The following is a 26,674-nucleotide window of genomic DNA, read 5'->3' as shown; positions in this document are numbered from 1 at the left end:
CTTGTTCCATATATCCCCCCCCCCACCCTCTTTGTCATGAAGGTACCCTTAAAGTCCTTTTTAAATTTTGCCTCTCACCTCAAGTCTATGCCCTCTAGTTTTCGATACCAGTACTCTGGGAGAGAAAAAGGCTCTGCCCCTTATGACTTTATAAATCTTATTTTGGTCCCATTTTTTTCCCTACAATTCAAGCATGCCCCCTTATCCCCATGAGCTCTGGCAAATTGCTCATGAGTGCACCCTTTCCGGCACAATAATTCTCTTATGGCTGGGTTTCTAAATGGGCACACAATCCCCAAACACACTTTCATTAACATCTTAAGAGTGCTCCATGCTCCTGTACTCAAGGCCCAAACCAGTGGCCTTTTTCAAATGCCTTTTTCACCACCCTGTCTGTATACCTTGTCATCTTTTTCATGGATCTGTGCATCTTTACCCTCTAGTCTATCATTGAAAATGCAGTCACTTAATTCTCTCGCCATGAGAGGATGTTTCTAATGACTTTAACTGAACAATATTTTTTCTTAAGACCAAAATTGATGCACGTTTGGCAATTGTTCAGAGCTCTAAATATTCCAGTAGGAATAAAATGGTGTGCATCACAAAATGTAGGCCAGATCTTAACCAGAGTTGGTTAGTTTGAACAATATAGCAAGTGCACTCAATCTTAATAAGTGGAGTTGATCAATGTCTTGGACTTCATCCAAATAACATTGAATGAATTAGGAAGATGAATCAGATTTCAATTAATTGCACAGAATACGGGATTGAGAGAGACAGAGAGGAAAACTAGAATTTGAAGTTAAAAATAATCTCCAGAAGCTCTGATTTTAAATTGTTTTTGTGCAGACAGTTTGATTAGCATCATATTCTTCAAGGAATTGATTGCTGTGCTTAGTGCTCTGCGGCAGCCTGAAAATGTGAATTCAGCAAGTTGGTTATAAATCAGTTGAGTGAGCTGTTATATGTATGAAGTAAACTGTGCAGCAACTTAATGACTAAGTTTTGGCAATTTGCATCCTGCAGAGTTGTAAACCTCTGAACCTTTTGGCTAGTTTGAGCATTAACTAGTAAGAAAGATAACGAGAGAAAAACAAATATAATGTATTTATATTTTCATGAGACTCTCACTGTCATTCCACACAGGGCATGAGAGTACTTGGAATTGGGTTAATATACAGGCATACATTGAGATTTGCTTAAAAGTTAAAAATCAGAAAGTGGAATAAATATGATTTGCTCATGTCGTCAGGCTATAAAAAGGACAACAAAGAGCAGTGGGAGGACCCAGCTGGACAATCTGTCTCAAATCATTTGGCTGAAGGAACACAATAACTTATTTCCAAGTTTGTTGATGATACAAAATTAGATAGAATTGTGAATTCAGAGCTGGATGTAAAAAGGCTTTGGGGGTGTTGTTTTGGTAGGGTGCGAAGAAATGCAGACAACCCAATGGCAAGCATGTGTCATGTAGATTTAAATGTGAAAAGTAACATGACCATTCCCTTCAACACATAAAACAAAAAAAAAAACCAATATTCAAAGTAGCAACAGATTGGGAAATGCTGGTGCTCAAGGAACCTGGCACGGACATGGCATGAGAAAGGAGCAGTTATTTAAGAGGGTGCTTTTTAACTGCAATTACATATGACATTAATGAAACCACATTGGGTATCTCTTCCTAGAAAGAATAGTTTCTATAAAGGGTACATGATGAGGATTCACTCAACTGGTTTCTGGGATAGCAATTTTAGGAAGAATTGAATAGGTCAAGCTCTAGAGTTTAGAATTTTGAATGAGAGGTAATCTTATTGACGTTTCCAAATTTCTTGGCTGGGAGTCACAATCTCAAAACAGAGGGTTGTATGTTTAAGACTGATTGTGAGAGAAATTTCTTTACAAAGATGAATTTTGGAATTTGTCACTCTCCTTGTACCACCAGAGGATTATGGAAGATCACTTATTGAATTCACTCAAGACTGATAGAGTAAGCGACAACAAGGGAATTGAGGGATATGGAGATAGTGAAAGAAAATGGAAACTAGATAGAATAGCCACAGTCTTAATAAATGGCAGAAAAGTCTTAAAGACCCAAATGGCTTTTTGTGTCATAATGTATGTTAATCGGAGTAAGTTTTGTATTTTTAGAAATTTTATAGAAAAGTTGCTGGTTGTATCTTGCCATGCTTGTATCTTTTTTCCTTGCCCTTTTTCCTAAAAAAGATAATTAAAATTAAATTCCATTGCATGCTGAGATGTGCTGATTTTAAACAGGAATTGAATATCAGTATAGGTTACTTGTACAAATGGTTCAGAAACTACTGAGAGGAATTGTGATTTAAGTATGTGAAGATGAATGCGTGTCTAAATACTGCAGAAGATGAACTGTTTGTGCACTACAGTTAAATCTGCTGTCTTTTACCCTGTTTTGTAGCTTTTTATCAAATCCAACCAAGGCGATGAGGACACCACAAGAATTAACTATCTTGCATTTATCGGAACCCCTGTGCAAACCACAAATATGTTGGACTTCAGACGGGTAAGTTGCATGGGTAGATATTTCAATTTTAGCATCTGCAACAGGTGATTGATGTACAAGATTGCATCTGCCAGTTGCCTCCTTTCAACTAAATCAAGCTGAAAGTACTTGGGGCTGACCATCTCAAAATATGTGGGCACAGAACATTTATTTCATTGTGTGCATGAAACAGTTATTCAAATCCAAAGCAAAAGGTTAACAAGGGAGAGGGTAGGTGGGCACATTTCAGGTGGGGTCAATGTTAGTCCCCATCTTTCTCTTAATGATCTAAGTTGGAGAAAACAGAAGAAGGTCTCATTGGCCACTCCTATTTATGTTTTAATTGTTAAAAGGACATGAGTTCCTTCCAGTCCTTGATATATCTTGTACCTTTGTCATCCCATGAATTTAATATTCTATAGCCTATGTTCATAGGCAATAACACATTTTTACACAGTGGTGCTTTTATTAATATCTCTACATTTTTTCTATACATTCATAAGTTTCTTGCCATGTTCTAATCATGTGTAGTAGAATGGGGTTATCTTTCTTTTTCTTTAGTGATTTGAAACTCCAAGTCCTTTGCTTGCCCCTCCATTGAGTACATTCACATTTGAAGAAGGCTGTGAGAAATCTAGCCTGCTTAGCTAGGTAATTTAAATAAATAAATAAATAAAATCTGGAAGTCTTAAATTCTCCCAGCCGATAGTCCCATGTCAGTTTTTTGAATGCAATTCTTGGTACTTTATTATTCCATAGGAACTGTCTAATATGGTTGTTAAGTAGCTTAAAGTTTTTTAGGTAATATAATAGGCATCGATTGAGAAAGGTATTGCAATCTTGGCATCCCTTTCATTTTGACATAGTTAACCCTTCCCATCAAAGTAATCGGTAAGTTGCTCCATTTCTGTAGCCCTCCTTCTATCTTCCTAAGAAGAGGAAGATGATTTATTTTGTACAGATTTTGCAAGTTATTGTCAGGTGCTATTTTAAGATATTTTATTCCATCTGTCTTCTACTTAAATTTACTTTTTGCTATCTTTCATATTCAAAATTGGTTAATGTCATTATCTCGCTTTTATCCATATTTATTTTATAGCCTCATTTTTCTAGAGTTGCTTGTAATTTTTTCAAAGATTTAGCTGATTCTGATAGGTACAATAGCACGTCATTAGCAAATAGACTGATTTTGTGTTTTCCTTGTCCAACTTTGAAGCCCTTTATCCGAATCCCTTCTTATTATCTCTGCCAGCCGTTCAAAATTGTTAAAATAAAAAGTGTTGGGGACGGGGGGCATCCCTGTCTACTCAATCTATTCAAGTGAAACACTGCTGAATCATCTGATTATTTTTTATTATTTTAGCTTATGGTTTTTGGTATTAAATTTTTATCCAGTTTGCGAATGTTTTACCTTTATCAAATTTTTCCAGTGTTTTAAATAAAAAGGGCCATTCCAAATTGTCAAATGCTCTTTCTGCATCTAGGGAGACTGTAATACTTGGACTTTATTCAGATTTAGCTTTGTGTATTATATGAAATAATCTTCCCAGACTATTTGAGGAATGCCTTTCTTTAACAAATCCTGGTTTGTTCATATGTATCAATTTTGGCAAGTAATATTAGCCATTCCTTTTTCTAGATTCTTATAATCAACATTTAAGTGATGTTAGACTGTATAATGAAGTTTTTTTGTTGGTCCATATTTTTGTGGTAACACTAATAATTGTGGTTGAGAATGACTGGGAGCATTTGTGTTTCCACAGCTTGGTCCAGGACATCCATTAAAAGGGGCATTAATAATTTATTTGAATTGTCTATAAAACTCAGGTGGAAATCAATCCTCTCCTGGAGATTTATTGGCTTGTAGGGTGCCCAGGGCCTTGTCAATTTCTTCCTTTGTGGAGTATCTAATTCTATCCTTTCTCTCTTCCAGCTTTGGAAGTTTCACATTCAGCAAAAATTCTTCTATTTCTTTCTCATCTAGTAATTCTGATTTGAAGAGGTAATCAATGTGTAGAGCCATGGAACTTGGGCAAGGTTGTAAAGACCTCTTGTCTGTATTTGCCATGCAGAAGGACAGGGAAGCAAGTGAGTTCAGGGAAGAGAACAGAAATGTCCTGAAGCATATAGATGTTATGAAGGAGAAGTGTTGGCATTCTTGAGTACAAAAAAAGTAGATAAATCTCCTGGACTTTACCATGTGTATCTTAAGGCATTGTTGGAGAACTGGCAGAAATTTTATCTATTTTAAGTGAGTACTGTGCATTCTGTAAATCTCAAACTCTCATTACTGGAGGATTGTCAATGTTGTTCCATTATTTAATAAGGGCTGGTGAGCTTAACATCAGTTTGTGGCTAGGTTTCTGGAAGTAATTCTGAGAGACAGGATCTACATGCATTTAGAAAGGCAAGAAATGAATAGGGATCGTCAGCATGGCTTTGAGTGTGGGAGACCATGTCTCACAAATTTAAGGGTTTTGAAGAGGTGACCAAGTGGCTTGCTGAAGTCCAAATAAGACATGATGGATGAAAGTTGATATTTTAATATATGGCAAATGTGAGTGTGAAAAATCATAAAAGGTGACAACCAGCTGCTGATGAGCACTTCCTTCAATCTCCTAGGTTAGTGCAGGTTTGCAAATTTTGACAGAAAAATATGACAAAATTATCAACCTATTTGAGAAAAAATAATTACATTTCAACTCTGTGATTCATTAGAATTCCGTTTTCACTTTTTTGTGACTTCTCTTGAACATTTAGTTGTTGATGACATTGCTGGGTCACAATTTTCACTTTTTTTTTTAAATTATTTTCTAGATTGCTGGAAAGAAAGGAGAAAGCCATTAAGTGAATGAAAGAAAAAAAAAAACTGGGTATGCATTAATAGGACCATACTCGGCCAACATTATATTTTCAGGATCCTTGCAATATCATCAACACCATGACTCTTGGTTCTTTTCCAGATATGCAATTAAATCATTGTTCAGTTCAAATATTTTGTGGATTATTCTTGAATGTAGTGAACTGGTTTAATTATTTTCTGGCAAATGAAAAAAATGATCCTGGAAGTCTCCTTGGAATTCACCTGGAAGGTAGAGTTGTGCACTTAGCCTTGTTGTAATGAGCCAACCTATATATGGTGATACTTTTCAGATCTTCAAACGGATTCCAATTTTGGTGATCCTCTAAATTTATAAAATATGAAAATGATTGCATTTGCTGTCTGTCAATTCTAATGCTAATAGTGTCGAATAATTAAAATAATGTTTACCTAAGAGTGGCAACTGTGATTTTTTTTTAATATCAACAGAAACTGTGTTAAGGATGGATTTAACAATAACAATTACAGCACGGAAACAGGTCAATTTGGCCCTTCTCGTCCACATGGATCCAAGTACCCTCCTCTAATCCCACTTACCAGCACTCTGCCCATACCCCTCCATCCCCCTCCCATCCATATACTTATCCTACTCTTTCTTAAATGACAAAATTGACCCCGCCTCCACCACCTTTCCCGGAAGCCTATTCCACACAGTAACCACTCTCTGAGTAAAGAAGTTCCCCCTCGTGTTACTCCTAAACCTTTACCCGTCAACTCTCAACCCATGACCTCTTGTATCCATCTCTCCTACTCTCAATGGGAAAAGCCTTTCCACATCAACTCTATCTCACATTATCTTAAACACCTCTATCAAATTCCCTCTCGGCCTTCTATGTCCCAAGGAATAAAGACCTAATTTGCTCAACCTCTCCTTGTATTCCAGATGCTGAAACCCAGGCAACATTTTTGTAAATTGGTGTTACCTTAATTGAAAATCTTATTTATATAACCTTTTACACCAAGTCCAGTTCAAATTTTTATTTGGCTACCCTAAAACTTCTGTTCTGATAAAACTGTTAAGTGCCTCTTTGCCTTTGAATTTCTTCATAAAGATGTTAAAATGCACAGATTTGCCACTAACGTGCACATTGACAATTCTGACCACCTTTGCTCTTGCGAGAGACTTGAGGACGCTGATCTCGTCTTACATGACAGTTTTGTTTGGAGAGAATGCTAAGTTGTCAAGGGTGGTATTGATAATGAAGTCATGGCTACTTCTGTTCTAAGAGGCCTGGGGAATTTGTCCAACATCTCACCCTCAATCAACCTCACCGATTGTATAATTATTCACATTGCTAAGCATTGAAGCCTCATGTGTTCAAATTCACTAAATTGTACAGTAAATTTTGGAGCTGTTATTAATTTCTGTCAATCCAAAGGGAAAATAGTACATTATTTTAGACAACTGCATGCATTATCAGCAAGAAAACACTGTTAGAAGACAAAAAATAAAAAGGAATTTGACTTCCATGTCATGAACAACAAGCAGTCTGCCTTCAATTGTGAATGAGGACTGCATCAAAGAGTCAATGTGGTCCTAAAACTTGAGGACTTGAAGCAATCATCTTTAAACAATCTTCTATGTGGTCCAAAATATTGAATTTCTTTTAACTTGCCCCAATGAAAATGAATTTGAAGTTTTGTTTCATGAAAACACATGTAAAAACAAATCATTACATAAACTTAAATTCCTTCAATTAAGACTTACTGTGCCAAACTTTTTTCAATTTCAACAGTTAATTTTTAATGTTTTGCAGCTCCCAACTTGGGATTTTACAATTTGGATGGAGTCTCAATATCATGAGTGAAAATGATGCAATTGGTGCCATGGAAAATTACTTGATTACAATCACTAATAAAGTTTCAAGTTATTTAGTTGTGTAATACATTGGTATCAGTTAAAGGCAAGGGAAATGGGGAGTGTTGAAGTTGCAGAAATTGGGGGGGGGGGGGGGGAAATCCAAACATTTGAGTTGTAGATCAGGAGAGGTTACAGTGTGTGGAATGACAAAGCATATAGATGAGATTTTAAAATTACATTGTTAGAGGAAGTGAATTCACATTTAAAGGTGAAGTGTATTCCACTGGATTATATACTATTAATGTTTAAAACATGACAATTTACTTACAATTACTGTTTTTAATCACTTGCCAATTCTAATATCAATTTTTCAGATTTGCTTCTTTAAATGTAAAGCATTTCAGGACATTGAAAGATGCTGGATATTTTTTCTTTGAAAATTCATGGGTTCTCTTGCCACAAAATTTCACTTCAAAGTAGTACTTCTCCCATTCAATCCTTTCCATGCCCAGTCAACCAACAAAATATAAGAGTCATTCCAGTAGTCCAATCTCCAGACAACAACAAGGAGAGGGCCTTATAAATCTTGATTGTTGCTTTCACTTAAAGATGGCATCACTTTAGGACAGTTGTAGTAGACTTCAAATTAGATCGCTTGTTTCTGGCAGAATACAGTGAACATTAATTTTTGTGAATAGACCATTATTTTGAGTATAGTCCTGGATGTTACATTTTGCCATTCAGTAAGATCATGGTTTTATCTACACCTCTTGACCTCTACTAGCCTATTTCCATATCACGTGATCTCTGTCAAAAAAAAATTTGATTTCTACCTCATATATTCGATGGGCATCCAAAAACATACAGACTTCTTGGTTAAAGAAATTTCTCCTTTTGACCCATGTGTCTGTATGGAGAGCATGATTCCAAGTCAATCTAAAACTCTGATGCACATGATACATATCCCTCTTCCCTTCATATTTAGAAGCCTCTTAACACTACTATTAGACCATAGGACATAGGAACAGAATTGGGCCATTTAGTCTATCGAATCTGCAATTTGTATAATGTCTCATTTTCCTCTCAACCCCATTCTCCTGCATTCTCATCATAATGAAGAAAAATCCCCAAGCTCCCTATCTGACACATTAGAAACATTCTTCAAGAGGCAGGTGGGATTATGTCAATGGCTACTGTCCATCAAATACTTTATGAAACGAAATACAGAGGCTACACTGCAAGATGCAAACCACTAGTTGGCCAGATTATGTTTGCCAAGAAGTATTTAAAAGTGCCTCCAGAATTCTGGAAAAAAAGTCTTGTGGACAGATGAGACCAAGATTAATCTGTATCAGAGTGATGGCAAAATCAAAGTGTGAAGACGTGAAAGAACTGCACAAGATCCAAAACTTAAAGGCTTTGCCATGGTTTGCATCTTGCAGTGTTGCCTCTATTTCTATTCATGAAGTCTTCTTTGGACAGTGGTCATTGACACATCCAAACTTGCCTCCTGAAGAGTGTTTCTGATCTGTCGGTCAAGCGTTTGGGATTTTTCTTCATAATTAGAATTCTTCAGTCATCAGCAGTGGAGATCTTCCTTGGAATACCAAAGAAGTCACAATGGGTTCTTTGACACAATTCTAGATCAAAAATGCCAAATACAGGCTCCAAAGGTGAACAAACGCTTAGATTCAAGCCTAGCTCTCTTGTATCAGCACCAATGAGGCAATTAAACAAACCTGAATACTCACAAACACCGATGAAGCCAAATATTCCAAACGTTATGGTGCCCTGAAATGAGGGGACTATAAAATATATAGTGCTGCCACTTCAGCATAGTCAAATCAAAATGTATACAAATAACCTTGAATAAAATCTGGAATGTGCATTTTAATGTCATGTGATTTGTTTGATTACAAATTTAAAACTGGAGCATGAGCAAATAAAGGAAAAAGTGTCTGTCTCAACATTATGGAGGGCACCATAATTGTGTATGTAATGCCAAACTATCAGTAAATCTGGTGACTTGAGATGTTACCTGTTTTTCACCAAGGAAGGTGTGCATCACTCATAATGCAAGTTGTAAGATTTTATAAACTGCACCTTGGCTGCCACTAGATGAAGTTGTAATCCATAAAATCTTATTATTGACAATGGTGAGCAACTTTGCTTCTGATCTTGTTCAAATTTCAGATGGGTTCATCAGTGGATGAAAATGGGTGTTTAATGTTAAAACAGCTGTTAAATTTCCAGATGCATAAATCTGATGCTGATAAATTGGTCAAGTAGCTACAAATTAATCTCATAGTTTCAACATGGGGCCAGCCATAGTAGGATACTATAATATGGATAAAAAAACAATGTTGATATCTGGTTGGCAGAAACAAATCCACATAAAATTTGATGTCTGCAGAAATGAGTGCAGAGCTTTCAATAAAACAAGTGATTCTAAGTGAGTTGATTTTCACATGAGCTACATCTTCACATTGCTCTGCCAACAAAGGTCTTGCAGAAGACTCGTTTCTCTTGAGCTCAGCATCATTGAAATTAATGAAGAAACAAAGCAGAATGATGGATTGAAGAATGGGGTTTCCTGATTTTAGTGTATGATGGATAGTGTTTTTGATGTGCAGCATTGAGTTGGGCTTGGGAAATAGAACTTTATTTTCATGTTTGAAGATTGCAAGAAATTTGTAAGTGTAAACAGTGACGTAGTAACAGACTGGTGAAACTTCATATAGTTGATGAAGCTCAATGCTGGATGTAGTTGATATAGCCTTTCATTCTCTTTCCAGAAATATATGGCTAAATTATATTGTGTGCAGGAGTGAGTATTTTGGGATTGGGGGTGTTTTATGCATAAATCTGAAGTAGATATATGAGATGAACCTTTTATTAAAAAAAAAGCCCTATGGCAGGGGTGGCCAAACTTACTTAATTTGAGAGCCACATATTGTTAAACAGATGTTTGAGAGTTGCAAGACATGCAAAAATATTATGTTTTTACTCTTACATGCATAATTTATAATTTAAAAAAATAAATATTAATTATATCTATGCAGTGGCTATTGTAGTGGGCTGAGCAGGCACACAGCGCGGTATCACGAATCGTCACTGGTGCGGCTCACTAGCTAACACGTGGAGCTGTGGGTCAGACTGTTATGCACTTACCTGGGTAATGGATTGACGACAAACATAGAGTGACATCACCACCCCATCCCGTAGAGCCTGGGATGGGAGGGATATAAGAGAAGCATAGCAAACTCAAATAAACAGTCTTTGGTTGACTCGCCCTGTGTACGCGTGTTGATTTAGTAGCTCTGCCGAAGTAGTCGGTACAATTGGTAATCCCGACCACAAGATTCAGCAAAAGCTTGAATCTACAGTTATGGACGCAATGACAGAGCCAGCTACCATTAGTTGCCTCAGCAGCTGGCACAAGTATTGGCCTCATGTATCTTCAAGATACCGCTGGTAACCGTGTTTCTCGTAGACAGGCACAGAGGTCAGCTTGCTCCTGCCGACATATTTTGAGAAGACACATAAGCGACACCTTACTCTTCAAGCTGCAAATGAGACTTCTATTCCCAGCTTTGGCACACGACGTGTTGTAATTAGGATAGGAGAAGCAACATTCCATTGGGATTGTGTTTTGGCTTCCATTGTGCAGCCCATGTTGGGTGCAGATTTATTAAGATTCCATGACTTTCTGGTTGACATGAAGCAGAGAAAATTAGTTAATGCCACCACTTTCCAAACATATTTTTTGGTATTGTTATGAGCCCAAAGAACCTAAAAACCTATCAGCAATAGATATTCACCATGACAAGTAGTTATTTAAACAAAAATTGTTTTTAATTATCTTTAAACATGAAAACAGAATCAAACTTTAACTTATCACTATTAACTTAACTACCCAACTTAAACCCTTTCTAATTCTAAGTGCACATGTATGTAATGTGTGGGTAAATTTAAGAAAAGTCCTTTGGTTCACAATTCAATCTCACCTCATTCTTCCAAGTTCATTGGTTGCAAGCTGTGCACAGAATTTAATGTTTAGAAAGCTCACCAGGCTTTGGTGCTTGAAAGGTAAATGATTACTGCTCAGGAAGGTTCTTCGTAGGTTTGCAGAGAGAGATGTGTTGTTCCAGGATTTCCACAACTTAGGTACTGCCATTAGTCACCTCAATGTCTTGCTGATGGAACTTGCCCCAATCAGAGTTCTCCAGATGATAACCCTATTCTTTCATGTCACCACAGAGTTCCTTTCTGTTCCACTTATTCCAAGAGAAACATCAGACAGATAGCACTTCCAGCCATCCGCCACTCTGGAGCTTCTGTTTCAGTTCCAACAAGCTGTTCAGGAACTGTCATCGTCCTCCTCCTCCTCCATCTCCATCATGAGGATAACATTCCCAAAACAACAATTATTACTCCTTTCAGGCTATTTGAATTCCTTAGGATGCCATTTGGGTTAAAGAATGCCGCACAAACATTCCAGCAGCTTATGGACACTTGGGCAGGTATTTAGAGTTCGCTGACATCTACTAAGATGGCATCCTCATCGCCAGTCAAAATGAGCAAGATCACCACCTGCACTTATGCCTCGTTCCAACAGCTGAAAGCATTCAGATTTACCATCAACCTTAGCAAATAACAATTTGGCAAGTCAACCATCGATTTCATGGGGGAACATGATCATTTCCCTTATCCAGCAAAGTGGACGCAGTCAGTGCTTTTCCAAAGCCTACCACAGTTAGGGGGTTGCAGAATTTCTATCACCGGTTCATTCCAGCAGCTGCTGACATTCTTCAACCACTGTTTCAGCTCCTCACCATGAAGTGCAAGGAAGTTCTTTGGACCACAGAGGCCGAGCTTGCGCTTACAACTGCCAAAAACACTGGCCAATGCAGCAATGCTCACACATCCTAATCCCTGCGCTGCCCTGGCACTCACCACTGACACCTCAGATACAGCGGTGAGCACAGTTTTTGAATAGTACGTCAATGGCCATTGCCAACCCCTGGCTTTCTTTAGCTGACACCTGCAGCCATCAGAGATAAAATACAGCACATTTGATTGAGAGCTATTGGCATTGTATCTAGCCACGAGACACTACTGATCTGTTTTGGAGGGTTGGCATTTCACTGCTTTTATGGACCATAAGCCACCCATTTTTGCCTTCAGTATCACTTGTCATACATTTCTGAATTTTGCCTTCAGCTTCACTCGTCATACATTTCTGAATTCAAGACGGATGTGTGTCATGTCTCGTTGACATGCTATCCAGACCAACAGTACATTGTATTCCTGAATTGGCCAATGCACAGGCCATGGACCCCGAAGTTCAGGCATACAGTACTGCCATTACTGACCTGGACGTATAGCGGGTGGCACCACAACTAGGTGGTCCAATTCTACTTTGCAACATGTCTTTAGGCTACCCTAGACCAGTGATTCCGGCATCTTGGAGGCAACGTCTTTTTGACCAAGTTCACGCTTATCTCATCCATCCATCAGAACAACCATCAAGCTCATGATGAGCAAGTACGTATTGCATGGACTTAAAAAAGATGTTGTACCTCCTACCAGATTCAAAAATACAGCGGCACACAAAGGCACCTCTCCAAACTTTCCCGGCAGTACACCGGCATTTGGAACATGTGCATGTTGACCTGGTCGGACCATTGACAGTATTTCAAAACATGAGATACATCCTGATGGTCATAGATCAATTCACACACTGGCCAGAGGCCATCCCGTGGCCATCCAGCATCATTGAAACATGCCAGAGTATTCATTGTTAATTGAATCTTGAGATGTGGTGTCCTAACACACATCACTTCAGATCACGGAGCACAATTCACTTAAGCATTATAGACTGCCCTTGCTTTTGTGGTACACAACAGCGTACTGCACGCAGTCCAATGGCTTTGTGGAACGTTTCCACCGACAACTCAAGTCTGCACTAAAAGCCTAACTTATCAGGTCCAATTGAATTGATGAGTTACCGTGGGCTCTACTGGGAGTGTGCACCGCTCCCAAGGAAGGCATGCCTGCATCATTTTCGGAGATGGTCTATAATTCAGTCCTCCTGGTTCCAGGGGATGTTCACTCTGACGTGGACGTCCTTCAGCAACTTCAATGTGGTGTCGCAGTTAGCAAATCTATTCCAAACAACTGGGATTGAACCCCTAACTGACATGTGCCCCCACCTCTCCTTGATGCTGACTTTATGTTTGTGCACAAACAGGTCCCAGGAACACTGTTGCAATGACCGTATGATTAAGAGGGACGGAGTTGTGTATACTTTGGAGATTGGGGGGCATTCTCAATTGTTTAGTGTAGATAGACTTAAGCCTGCACATGTGGATCCTACTTCATCCACTCTTTGCCCCCAGCCCAGACGACAAGGGAGTCCGCCTAAAGTGCATGCAGCTAGTTCATTGGTGTCTGGTGATGATTCTGTGGAGGGGGGGGGGGGTGGGGGGTTGTAGTGTAGCGGGCCGAGTGGGCACACAGCACGGTATCGCAATCCAACACCAGTATGGCTCACCAGTGAACACGTGGAACCGTGGGCTGGACCGCTATGCACTTACCTGGGTAATGGACCACGTATGCGTGCCGAATAATGGCACACTGGATTGATATGCTTCTTCTTTCTAGAGGGCGCAGGTTTCCCACCGTGTTTACTTTAAGCCTGCCAGCCCCGCGGATTTGGGGCAAACACATAGTGACGTCACCACCTCCCATCCCGTGGAGCCCGGGACAGGAGGGATATAAAAGAAGCATGGCAAACTCAAATAAACAATCTTGCATTGACTAACTCTGTGTATGCATGTTGATTTAGTAGCTCTGCCGAAGTAGTCGCTACATGTACATAATATTCATGTATGTAGTTTTTAAAATTGCTAATTTGTATTAGTTTCAATAATAATAAAGTTCATAGATATATCCCAGATATTTTCAAAATCCTGACTGATTTTTTTTGTGGATATCTGCTCAAGGAAGTAGTGGAGGTTGCCTCATTAAATATATTTAAGATAGATTTTTGCATCGTAGGAGAATTACAGGGAAAAGCTGGAGCTGGGTCCATATTGATATCAGCTGTGATCTCACTGAAAGTTGGGAGCAGGTTTGGGCCGGATGGACGACTCCTGCTCATGTTTCTGAAGTTTTCTCTTTGAGAACGTTGCTGTCACTGCAGGTTGCTGCATTGCAATATCCACAACTGAGTGCACGATATTGAAAGCTACCTAATGCAAAGCTGCCTCCTGCAGCAGGGGAGGCCAGAGGACCCACCTATCTGCTTCTCTCAGTCCCACCCTCTGCTCCCTTCTTCCCAATTGCTGACAGGATGGGAGAGCAGCTGCTGGGAGTGGAGGCTGGGGTATGGAATGGTCTAACCTCCGTGGCCTGGTGCTGACTCTCCACCTGGTGGGGTCAGAACTTTCACTGCTGCTGCCAGCTCCACCTCTGTCCTGGCTTGGCAATTGGATGAGGACCCCCTCTTGCCTCTCAATTTGGTCTCCGACATCTTGCTTCCTACCGCCTGCCAGAATGCCTGCCTTGAACAGACACCCCGCCTCTGGGTCAGGCCATGCCATTGGAGCTTTCCTAGCTCAGCCCCAGATTCCCTTCTATTGTGTCCGCTTCCTCTAGAGGACCGTCAGCTTTACCCGACCCTCCTACCACACACCCAACGTTAGTGGCATTCTGCTGTGCTGTGGCCTGGCTCAAGCAAGGAGAACCTGACTCGGGCCTAAGACAAGTTTTATACAGGGCTTTTATTAACAGGCTCTATACTGGTCAGCATCTCCATGTGTTATACCAGTTGGGTGGAGCAGCTCATAGCCATAGCCAATAGCAAGCAACTCCATAAATTAGAAGCAGTCAGTATAATACACCACCCTCATTACATCATCACATTCACCAATTGACCAATTTTAATAAAAACTTATACTGACCAAAGCAAAAGATGGAAAATCAAGCAGGTAAAAAATTTCAGAGGTAAAAGGTTCCAGCAGGATAACAGAAAACCAGAATTAATTGGAACACAGACCAGAAAACGGGCTACAGAGATAACAGTTAGTAGCCTTCATAATTATGTCTGCAACTAGAAATGGTCATAACACAGTCTCTGGGGAGGTTTAGAAATACAAACAAATTTGGAAAGGCACTGGTGGGAGCGGAACTTTATCTCCTAACAAAGGACTTTTCGCACCAGCTGTGGAAGGGAGTGGAGAGCGGGAGGCAACATTCTCAAGCAGAGAGTATTGTTCCTTGAGTGAAATATAAAGTGTTCACAGTCACTACTCTGGAGACAAAGTCTTGGAGAACAGGTTCAGCTTTACTTGGGGTCTGCAGAGCCAGGTGTCTCTTAGTCCCAAGACACCCCAGAGGTCCAGAATCATCACTCTTTTGTACATTCCCACACTCAACATCACCACACCTTCAATTAGAATTTCAATACCTTACAACCTTCCCCTTTTCCCTTCCATCCCTGCAGATACCACACAGTCCCTCCCTCATCATACATCACATGTTATGTTAATTAGGCAGTCTCATCCTTAGGGGCGTCTAAGTTAATATTCACATCTTTATTAAGCAAGCGCAATGGTGACTATGGGGTACCCTAGGTCACTGTGCCAGTCCGAACCAGTTTCCTTCATCCTTGAGGTTTCTGATAAGAAAGGGGCCCACTAGTTAGTGCTGTCTATTTTCAAGCTCTAATCTACATATTTTGCATTCCATCACCCTTCGCAGAGCAGTGTTAGTTTAATCATCTTCAGCCATTTTTTTCACATCGGCAATGGATCAAGTAACTGATTTTCTTGTGGTGGGGAGGGGAGTGTGGGTGTTAGAATAATGGAAGGGCTTGCAGACCACCGACCAGAAGAAGCCAGGTCACTAAGGGAAATGGTCTCCACTCTCCTATCAGGAAAATCAACATGAGCATACTTAGGGTTAGCATGAAGCAGTTCAAAATGCTCAGATTTTCTGAGTCTGACCTGTTTTCCTAATAAAACTTTTCCGGGATCAGATAGACAAGTTGGCAAAGTCAATCCAATCTTTGATTTTCTAGGGAAAGTAAAAACATGCTGGTGAGGAGTTTCATTGGTAGCTGTACAAGCATTGTGCGAATGGAATGTAATGCCCCTGGCAGAACATCTGGCCAGCGGCTGGTGGGGAGACCTTTCGACTTCAGTGCAAGAGTGATAGCTTTCCAGATTGTATCATTACCACATTCCACCTGACCATTAGCTCGCGGGTTATAGCTTGTAGTATGACTAGTAGCGATTCCCCTATCAAGAAGGTATTGCCTGAGCTTTATACTCATGAAAGCCGACTCTCTGTCACTATGAATGAAGTTAGGATAACCGAAAATACTGAAAATCATATCGAGACATTTAGTAACAGTACTCACAGAAACATCAGCATGTGGTATAGCGAAGGGAAAATGAGAGAATTCATCAATGATGTTAAGGAAGAAAACATTCTTATTGTTTGAAGGTAGTGGTCCTTTAAAATCCACGCTGAAGCGCTCGAAAGGTCTAGACGCCTTAATCAGCGTAGAAGTGGGAGGTTTGTAATAGCATGGTTTACACTTCGCAGAGACTGGACACTCGCTAATCAATTTTTTGATGTCTTCTAGTGAGTATGGCAGATAATGACAAAATCTAGTGACCCCTGGGTGACATAATTCATCATGAAGGCCTTTCAAATGGTCCAGCTGCAGACTTGCACAGGTCATGCGAGAAAGAGCTTCCGGAAGGTCATTAAACTTTCTCGGGCGATAGTTTATTGTAATCATAGGTAGAAAGCTCAATTTGCCAATGCATGATCTTATTGTTTTTAATCTTGCTCTTCAATTTAGTGTTGAACACATAGGCAACAGATTTTTGATGAGTCAGTCATGTGAATTTGTTTCCAGCTAAAAAGTGTCTCCAATGGCGAATGGATTCTACAATGACTCGCGCTTCCTTTTTGATAGAGGATTGTCTGACCTCCGGCTCACGTAATGTCCGAGAGAAGGCCACAGGTCTACCAGCTTGATTTAGTGTTGCTGCTAAAGCCCAATCGGACATGTCAGATTCCACTTGGAATGGTAAATCCTCATCAATTGTTGACATTGCTGTCTTGGCCATATCCTGTTTGATGTGTTCAAAAGCATGGAAGGCTTCTTCAGACAGGGAAAAACTAGTTGTTTTAAACAGTGGCTGCGCTTGATCTGTGTAATTTGGCACCCAATGAGCATAATAGGAGAAAAAAACCCAGGCAGCGCTTGAGGGACTTTTGTGTCGCAGGTGGGGGCAGCTCCATTCTCTCTGGGTCAGGGTTTATTTCACCTCTACTCACAATGTATCCTTGTATAGCCAGGATTGTCATTGTTAAGGGTTAAGTTCAGATCCTTGGCTACTTTGATCCTTGGCCACTAAGTTACGATTGTGAACATTTAAGTCCTTGCCACACATAGTCCAGATAAGGGGAGGTAGCTTGAAAGTTGTGAGCATCTACTACCTAATCCATTTCTCTTTGGAAAACTTAAACATCATTGGTAACTCCAAAAGGGACCCTTTTAAATTGTAATAGTTTGCTGTCTGCCTCAAATGCAGTAAGCTGCTTGTGAATGAGCACCTGATAGTAGGCTGATTTCAAATCAATTGTGGAGTATATTTTGTGTTGTGCAATCTGGTTTACCATGTCTGAGATACGTGGCAGGGAATAAGCATCCAGTTGCATAAACCTGTATATAGTTTGGCTGTAGTCCATGACCATTCTATGTTTCTCACCATTTTTGATGACTGCTACTTGTGCACTACAAGGACTTCTACTGGGTTTGATTTTTTTCTCTTAATAAACGACTAACCTCATTCTTAATAGTTTATCCTCTTTGCTATGGTGCCTACTCTTTATAGCTATAGGCTTACAATTGGTAAAAAAAGACGTGAAGGTTTAATCTTAATGGTGACTACACACCAACAGCCCCCTGGGGTACCGTGATCAATGGTAGTGCGCTGATAAATGCCAGTACAATACTTTTCATTTGGCACTGGAAATCTCGCCCTAATATCATTGGAGCGCAGAGACTGGGTAGCACGTGTAATTTGAAATCTTTGTATTGGTTTCCCTGTACTTTCTAGATTATTCTGCAGCAATTTCTAATGTCTCGTTTTAGTCCAGAACAAGCCATAGAAATTTTGTGCTTGGATGGATACAGGTTAATATTCAGGGAGCTGTTGGTACTGCCCGAATCAAACAGTCAATGGGCTCCCCATTTACCTTCACCTTCATCGTGGAATGCTTCAGCCTGTGGGGATAATCTTGTTTTATCGTCATCGACGGCAGAACAGGGTCTCCCCACAGCGGTGATCTCTCAGAGCTCGCCTCGTCACTGGCAGTTCCATTCACAATTTTGGAAGAAGAGTGTTAGATGAATCGTTGGCTCTCCCAAACAACAGCAGTCTCACAGTGACTGTTAGCAGCGCTTGTGCGCTTCTTCTTCCCTCTCTTCAACTCATGGCGTGAGCTAAATGAGGACTCTCATGCCCAGCAGGCTCTGGCCCAGTGGCCTAGCTTTCCACAGTTGGGACAATCGGCTCGTCAAGCAGGGCACTGTGAGCGTATATGCAGCACCAATCCACAGAAGTAACAACTTCTGTTACGGCCTCTACACTGCAGTTTTGTGGTGCTCAGCAGTGGATCATCACAGTGGGTGGGCTTTGGGGGTGCCGCTTCAGCACCTCTTTCCTTCTCAAGGACTTTAGTGCTTTGTAGCGCAGTCCTAAGGGTCTTCAATTGTTGTAGAGTGGCATTAGGTTAGGCCTGGGGTCTTTAGTAAGCGTTGTCTGATGTACCCTGACTCCAATCCACTTATGAAAGCATCCAACATTAAGGATTCTCAGTGGGTTTCGGCCTTGACAGCAACACAGGCACAGGCTCTGGATAGCCCTTTTAGTGCAAGCATGAATGCATCTTCGCTCACTCTGGCTTGTTGTCTTCGAGTGTGAAGTTGATGTCTTACAAACAAAGTATTTTGTGGCATATCATAATAGGTTCTGAGGAGATTCAATGGATTCTGGTACATGCCTGTCTCCCTAACCACGGAGTGAGATACTTCTCCAAGGAGAGCCACAAGATGGTCCATCTTCACAGCATCCTGCACAACATTGCTCACTCGTATGTATGCTTCTAAACACTGGAGCTAGTGGAGAAAAGTTTCTCCAGCTCGGGTGGCGTCTTGATCTAACTCAAATCTTCCAGGTTTCAGGGAAGAATCCATGATTGAGAGTCTGTTATTAAAATTGATATGCCATAGACATTCTAAGCGCACGTATATGTTATGTCTATATGTTCAGGAAAGTTCTTTGATTCACAATCCAATCTCATTTCTCACTCGTCCAATTCACTGGTATCCAGCAATTCTTAAACTGTGCACAGAATTTAACATTTATGAATTTTCACCAGGTTTTGCTGCTTCAAGGTAAATGATTACCACTCAGGAAGGTTCTTGTTGGTTTCAGAGAGAGATTTGTTGCTCATTGGACACACACAAACTGATTTCCTAAGATCAGCTACTTTCCAAAGAAACTTTCCTTATCAGGGTTTCCAAAATCATATCAAACCTCCGCAAACTCCTGAGGAAGTTGAGACACTGATGTGCTTTCTTCACGATGCCATTACGCGTTTCCTGGTGCAAATGATGACTGATTTGTGCACCAGGCAATGAAAGGATTAGAGACTATCCAAGCGATAGCCTCTTCTTCCAGGTCACCACAGAGTTCCTCGTTTCCCTTTTTTCAGGAGAAACACTCTCGTCAGCCATTTCCTTTTGTAAGGATCACAAAGGTTTTTCGACAGGCTGAACTCAGAACTCATAACCCGTCTTCAAAATGGAGTTTCAACAAGCTGTCAGCTTGCCATGACTGCAGAACTCTCCAACTGAATTCTCTCTCTCTCTCTCTCTCTCTCTCTCTCTCTCTCTCCCCCTCTCCCCCCCACCCCCATAAAAAAAACAACACCTTGCAGGGCTCCAAATGCAATCTTATCAGCACTTGTGCCCATACTCTTCCATTTGCACCTGCTTTTGAAAATTCCTTTCCAAACAGTCCCATTGTCTTTTGCAAAGCCACTGGTGCCTGCATGACTGGCTTAAGATGTGAAGTGTTACTCTGTTTGTGGTGACCTACACTAAACCTCCCACAAGCTATCTCTTTTAAAAACATTTATACATAATATAAAATATAATATACCCTGTAACAACCCTCATCAACATTCCTAGTCACCTCTTCAAAAAATTCAACAAGATTGGTCAAACACGACCTTCCACGCACAAATCCGAGTTGAGTGTTCCTGATCAGACCCTGTCTCTCCAGAAACTTATATATACTAAGAACGCTTTCCATTAATTTACCTACCACAGATGTCAAACCTACAGGCCGACAATTTCTAGGCTTGCTCCTCGAACCCTTTTCAAACAAAGGAACCACATGCGCAACACGCCAATCCTCCAGCACTATACTCATCTCTAATGACATTTGAAAAATCACTGTCAGTGCTTCTGCTATTTCCTCATTAACTTCTCTCAAAGTCCTGGGGAAAATCCCGTTGGGACCTGGAGATTTACCCACCTTTATATGCTTCAAAATCTCCAAAACTTTCTCTTTCTTAATCACTACAATTTCCATAATTACCCTCATTGCTTCCTTTACCCTGCACAGTTCAATATACTTAGATTCACTTTTTCTTAGTGAATCCCAAAGAAAAGAAATTGTTCAAGATCTCCCTCATCTCTTTTGGCTCCACACAAAGTTGTCCATTCTGATTCTCTAAGGGACCAATTTTATCCCTCTCTCTCCTTTTACTGCAGGTACACAATCCTTTATCCGGAACCCTTGGGGGACAGTGTGTCCCGAATTTCAGATTTTTCCGGATTTCAGAAATACAGATTTAAACCCACCCTAATTGTGCTGCCATATCCATCCCCACCCCCTTCCAGTCACGCTGTCGTCTCCCCTGCTCTCGCCTGCCCAACTCGTGCTGCCCGTCCTCCGCCCACCCAATTCATGCTGCCAGTCTCCCATCTGCCCAACTTGCGCTGCCGGTCTCTTGCGCTGCTGGTCTCTCGCACTCCTGACTCGGTCTGCCGGTCTCTTGCCTCCCCCTTGCCTGCCCAACTCGCACTGCCGGTCTCCCCCTCCTCGCCCATCCAACTCGTTCTGCCGGTCTCTCCCCTTCACCCGTCTGACTCGCGCTGCCAGTGTCTTCCCGCTTGCCGGATTTTGGAACTTTCTGGATTTTAGATGTTCGGATAAAGGATTGTGTTCCTGTATTAACTTATTTGTAAAAACCCTTTGGATTTATTTTCACCCTTTTTGCTATAGCCACCTCATACCTTCTTTTAGCTTTTCTAATTTCTTTCTTAAGATTCAATTTATTTTCTGAACATCTCCTTTATTCCTTGTTTATTGTAGGTCTCCTTCTTTTTTCAAACCAAGTTTCCAATATTCCTTGAAAACCATGGCTCTTTCGAACTTTTGACCCTACCTTTCAACCTAACAGGAACATAAAAATTTTGTACCCCCAAAATCTTACCTTTAAAAGATAAGTTTCTCTACTACATCCTGCCCACAAAACAAATAGTCCCAATCTACTCCTTGTAAATCCTTTTCCATCTCCTCACATCTAGCTTTTCTCCAATCAATAACCTCAACCCTAGGCCCTGACCTATCCCTTTCCATAATTACATTGAAGCTAATGGCATTATGATCACTGGACCCAAAGTGCTCCCCAACACATACCTCCGTCAACTGACCTATCTCATTTCCAACAGTTGATCCAACACTGCCAACTCTAGTTGGTATATCTATGTATTGCTGTAAAGAAATCTCTCCTGCACATGTTTTATAAACTCCAATCCATCTAGCCCTTTCACAGAATGGGTTTCCCAATCTATGATCACATGAGAAATAAATTAGCTTCAAAAGAAAGAAACTATTATTTCATCTGCATGTTAACAATTCACTCTATTTGTTTGTTTATCACTAGAACACCTGCCTTGGGTGCGTAGATGAACTGTAATAGATAATTTTAGCCAATAATGCTGGCAGAAGAAAATTAAAGCAGTTTAATTTTCTAATTCTTTCATTGCCTGGGGCACAAATCAGTCATCATTTGCACCAGGAAACGTGTAATGGCATCATGAAGAAAGCACATTCAGTGCCTCAACTTCCTCAGGAGTTTGCAGAGGTTTGGTACGACACCAGAAACCCCGGCAAATTTCTACAGATATGTGGTGGAAAGTGTCCTTATCAGTTTCATTATGGTCTTGTATGGGGAAACCAATACCTTTGACTGTAAAGCACTGCAAAAAGAAGTGGACACAGCCCAGGACATAACATAAAACATTCCCTACCATCAAGAACATCTATCTGGAATAGTGCTGTTGGAGATCAGCAGCCATCATCAAGGATCCACATCACCCAACACATGCCCTGTTCTCGTTGTTGCCATCTGGAAAGTGATATAGGTACCACAAGATTCACACCACCAGGTTCAGGAACAACTGCTACCCCTTCATCAGCAAACTCCTTGATAATAAACTCAATTAGGGATTCATTTAAGGATTCTTGTGCACTTTATTGATTTTTTTCTCTCTGTATTACAGAAATTGTTTTCACATCTTTATTTGTTTACATGTATATGTGGTGTACAGTATTTGCAGTGCCAATAAGTGGTAATTCTGCCTCACCCGCAGGAAAAAAATAATCTCAGGGTTATAGGTGATGCCATGTATGTTCTTTGACAATAAATCTGAAATATTTTCTCCATTGTATAACAAGGTGAATATCAGGGACTGTTTTCATGCCTAGAATTGTTGATGACAGCAAATATTCCATTTTGTCATTAATATAACAGCAAATTACATTTTGAAGTTGGTCTGTTTCACACCACCTGCCCTTGGAAAGATTGTGTTCACTATGAAGCTGACAACCTGCCCCCTTGACATTATCCTTACACCCCTCCTGATTCAGCTGGTCTTAGCATCTTTTCTATTATTAACATTTCCTTGGTCACTGGGACAGTTTCAATTTGTTTCAAGCATGCTGTGGTCCAGCCCCTCCTGATAAAACCCAACCTAGACCCCACCACACACAAAAATTACAGACCTGTTTCTAAACTTATAACCATATCACCATATACAGCACAGAACAGGCCAGTTTGGCCTACTAGTCCATGCTGGAACAAATTCCCACTCTCTTAGTCCCACTGACCAGCACCTGGTCCATACCCCTCCAATCCTCTCCCCTGCATGTAATTACCCAGTCTTTCCTTAAATGTAAATAACGTGCTTGCTTCAACCACTTCTGCCGGAAGCTTATTCCACATCCCAACCACCCTTTGCGTGAAGAGATTTCCCCTCATTTTCCCCTTATAATTTCCCCCTGCAATCTCAAAGCGTGGCCTCTGCTTTGAATATCCCCCACTCTTAATTGAAAAAGCCTATCCATGTTGACTCTCTCTGTCCCTTTTAAAATCTTGAACACCTCCATCAAATCCCCCCTCAATCTTCTACGCTCCAGAGAAAAAAGCCCCAGGCTGCTCAACCTTTCTCTGTAACTCAAACCCTGACATCCTGTCAACATTCTCGTGAACCTGTTCTGCACTCTCTCTATTTTGTTTATATCCTTCCTATAATTCGGTGACCAAAACTGCACACAGTATTCCAAACTTGGCCTCACCAATGCTTTGTACAATTTCATCATAACATCCCAACTTTTGAATTCAGTACTTCGATTTATGAAGGCCAACATTCCAAATGCCTTCTTCACCACTCTATCTACCTGAGTATCAACTTTGAGGGTACTATTTACCATAACTCCTAAATCCCTTTGTTGCTCTGCACTCCTCAATTGTCTACCATTCAATGTATATGACATATTTAGATTTGCCTTTCCAAAATGCAACGCTTCACACTTATCTGTATTAAATTCCATCAGCCATTTCTCAACTCACTCCTCTAGCTTTCCTTTATCTCTTTTTAAGCTACAGTAATCTTCCTCACTGTCCACAATACCACCAATCTTTGTATCATCTGCAAACTTACTTATCCAATTTACCAGAACTCGATAGACTCAGGATCAGTACCCATGGATTGGAGGGTAGCTAATGTTACCCCACTATTTAAAAAGGGGGGTAGAGAAAAAGCGGGGAATTATCGGCCTGTGAGCCTTACATCAGTAGTGGGCAAAATGATGGAATCCATTATTAAGGATGTAATAGCGGAGCATATGACTAGCAGAGAAGGGATCGGACGGAGTCAACATGGATATACAAAAGGTAAATCGTGCTTGACAAATCTATTGGAATTCTTTGAGATGGTGACAGGTAAAATAGATGGGGGAGAGCCAGTGGATGTGGTGTACCTGGACTTCCAAAAGGCCTTCGATAAGGTCCCGCATAAACGACTGGCTTCCAAAATCAAGGCTCATGGGATTGGGGACAAAGTATTGATGTGGATTGAGAACTGGCTGGCAGGTAGAAGACAGAGAGTTGGGATAAATGGCTCGTTTTCTGAATGGCAGGCGGTGACCAGTGGGGTGCCACAGGAATCTGTACTGGGACCCCAGCTGTTCACAATTTACATTAATGATCTGGATGAGGGGATTGGATGTAATATTTCCAAATTTGCAGATGACACTAAGCTAGGAAGGGTTGTGTGCACGGAAGAGGGGGTCAGGAAGCTCCAGTGTGATTTGGATAAATTGAGGGAATGAGCAGATACATGGCAAATGCACTACAATGTGGATAAATGTGAGGTTATCCACTTTGGTAATACAAACCGGAGGGCAGATTACTATTTGAATGGCATGAAGAGATGGGGAAGTGCAGAGAGACCTAGGGGTACTTGTACATCAGTCTCTGAAGGTGAGCATGCAGGTACAGCAGGCGGTTAAAAAGGCAAATGGTATGTTGTCCTTCATATCAAGAGGGTTTGAGTATAGGAACAAGGATACCTTACTGCAGCTGTACAGGGCCTTGGTGAGACCACACCTGGAGTATTGTGTGCAGTTTTGGTCACCTTATCTAAGGAAGGATGTTCTTGCAATGGAAGGAGTGCAGAGGCGATTCACCAGGCTGATACCTGGAATGGCAGGAATGACTTATGAGGAAATATTGCGCAAATTGGGATTGTACTCGCTGGAGTTTAGAAGATTGAGAGGGGATCTCATAGAGATCTATAAAATTCTGGCAGGACTGGACAGAATGGATGCAGATGGGATGTTTCCAATGATGGGAAAATCCAGAACCCAGGGCCATGGTTTGAGGATAATAGGCAAACCATTTAGGAGTGAGATGAGGAGGATTTTCTTTACCCAGAGGGTGATGAATCTGTGGAATTTATTGCCACAGAGGGCAGTAGAGGCAGGTTCATTAAATATATTTAAGAGGGAATTAGATATATTTCTTCAGTATAAGGGTATTAAAGGTTATGGAGAGAAGGCGGGGACGGGGTACTGAACTTTAAGATCAGCCATGATCTCGTTGAATGGCGGAGCAGGCTCGAAGGGTCGAATGACCTACTCCTGCTCCTATCTTCTATGTTTCTATGTTTACCACCCCTTCTTCCAGATCGTTAATATATATAACAAACAATAGTGGACCCAGGACTGATCCCTGAGGAAATCCACTAGTCACCGGCCTCCAATTGGACAAACAATTTTCTACCAGTACTCTCTGACACCTCCCATCCAACCATTGCTGAATCTATTTCACTACCTCCTTATTTATACCTAATGTCTCCACCTTTTTTCCTAACCTCCTGTGGGGAACTTTGTCAAAAGCTTTACTAAAGTCTAAATAGACAACATCCACGGCCTTCCCTTAATTAATCTTTTTTGTAACCCCCTCGAAAAACTCTATAAGGTTTGTTTAGCATGATCTACCCCTGACAAAACCATGCTGACTACTACCTATCAATCCCTGTTCTTCCAAATATTTGTAAATGCCATCCCTCAGAACACTTTCCATCAACTTACCCACCACAAACATCAGACTCACAGGTCTATAATTTCCAGGCTTACATTTGGACCCTTTCTTAAACAGTGGAACAACATGAGCCACCCTCCAATGCTCTGGCACTACCCCCGTGACCAGTGACATCCTAAATATCTCTGTTAATGGCCCCACTATCTGTACACTAGTCTCCCTGAGTGTCCTTGGGAATACATTGTCCGGACCCAGACATTTGTCCACCTTTATCTTTTTTAACACTGCCATCACTACCTCCTGTCAAAGGTCCTTGAAAAAAATTGTTCTTAGTCAACTGTTACCCTACCTATATGAAAATAACATATCCAAAAGATTCCAGTCAGGTTATAAGGCCCACCATAGTACAGAGTCAGCCTTACTAAGAGTATACAATGACCTTGCCACATACTCAGGGAGCTTTGCCATTCTAATTCTCCTGGAC

At 40.8% G+C, this 26,674-nt stretch overlaps 1 protein-coding gene across 2 annotated transcripts in view; it reads left to right on the top strand.

Moving 5' to 3' along the window:
• The window catches only part of txnl1 (thioredoxin-like 1), a 45,401-nt gene extending 39,608 nt beyond the window's left edge, over positions 1–5,793 (top strand). For both annotated transcript variants that reach the window (XM_069923945.1, XM_069923946.1), the window contains 2 exons: positions 2,435–2,539; positions 5,336–5,793. In XM_069923945.1, the coding sequence (XP_069780046.1) occupies positions 2,435–2,539; positions 5,336–5,365 (135 nt within the window). In that variant the 3' untranslated portion in view covers positions 5,366–5,793. The remainder of the gene's footprint in view (positions 1–2,434; positions 2,540–5,335) is intronic.
• The last annotated feature ends 20,881 nt before the right edge of the window (positions 5,794–26,674 follow it).

This window comes from Narcine bancroftii, chromosome 3 (assembly GCF_036971445.1).
Source record: "Narcine bancroftii isolate sNarBan1 chromosome 3, sNarBan1.hap1, whole genome shotgun sequence".
In the NCBI taxonomy this organism is placed as follows: Eukaryota; Metazoa; Chordata; class Chondrichthyes; order Torpediniformes; family Narcinidae; genus Narcine; species Narcine bancroftii.
Note: the sequence above shows the minus strand (reverse complement) of the source record. Positions and strands in the feature narration are given on the sequence as shown.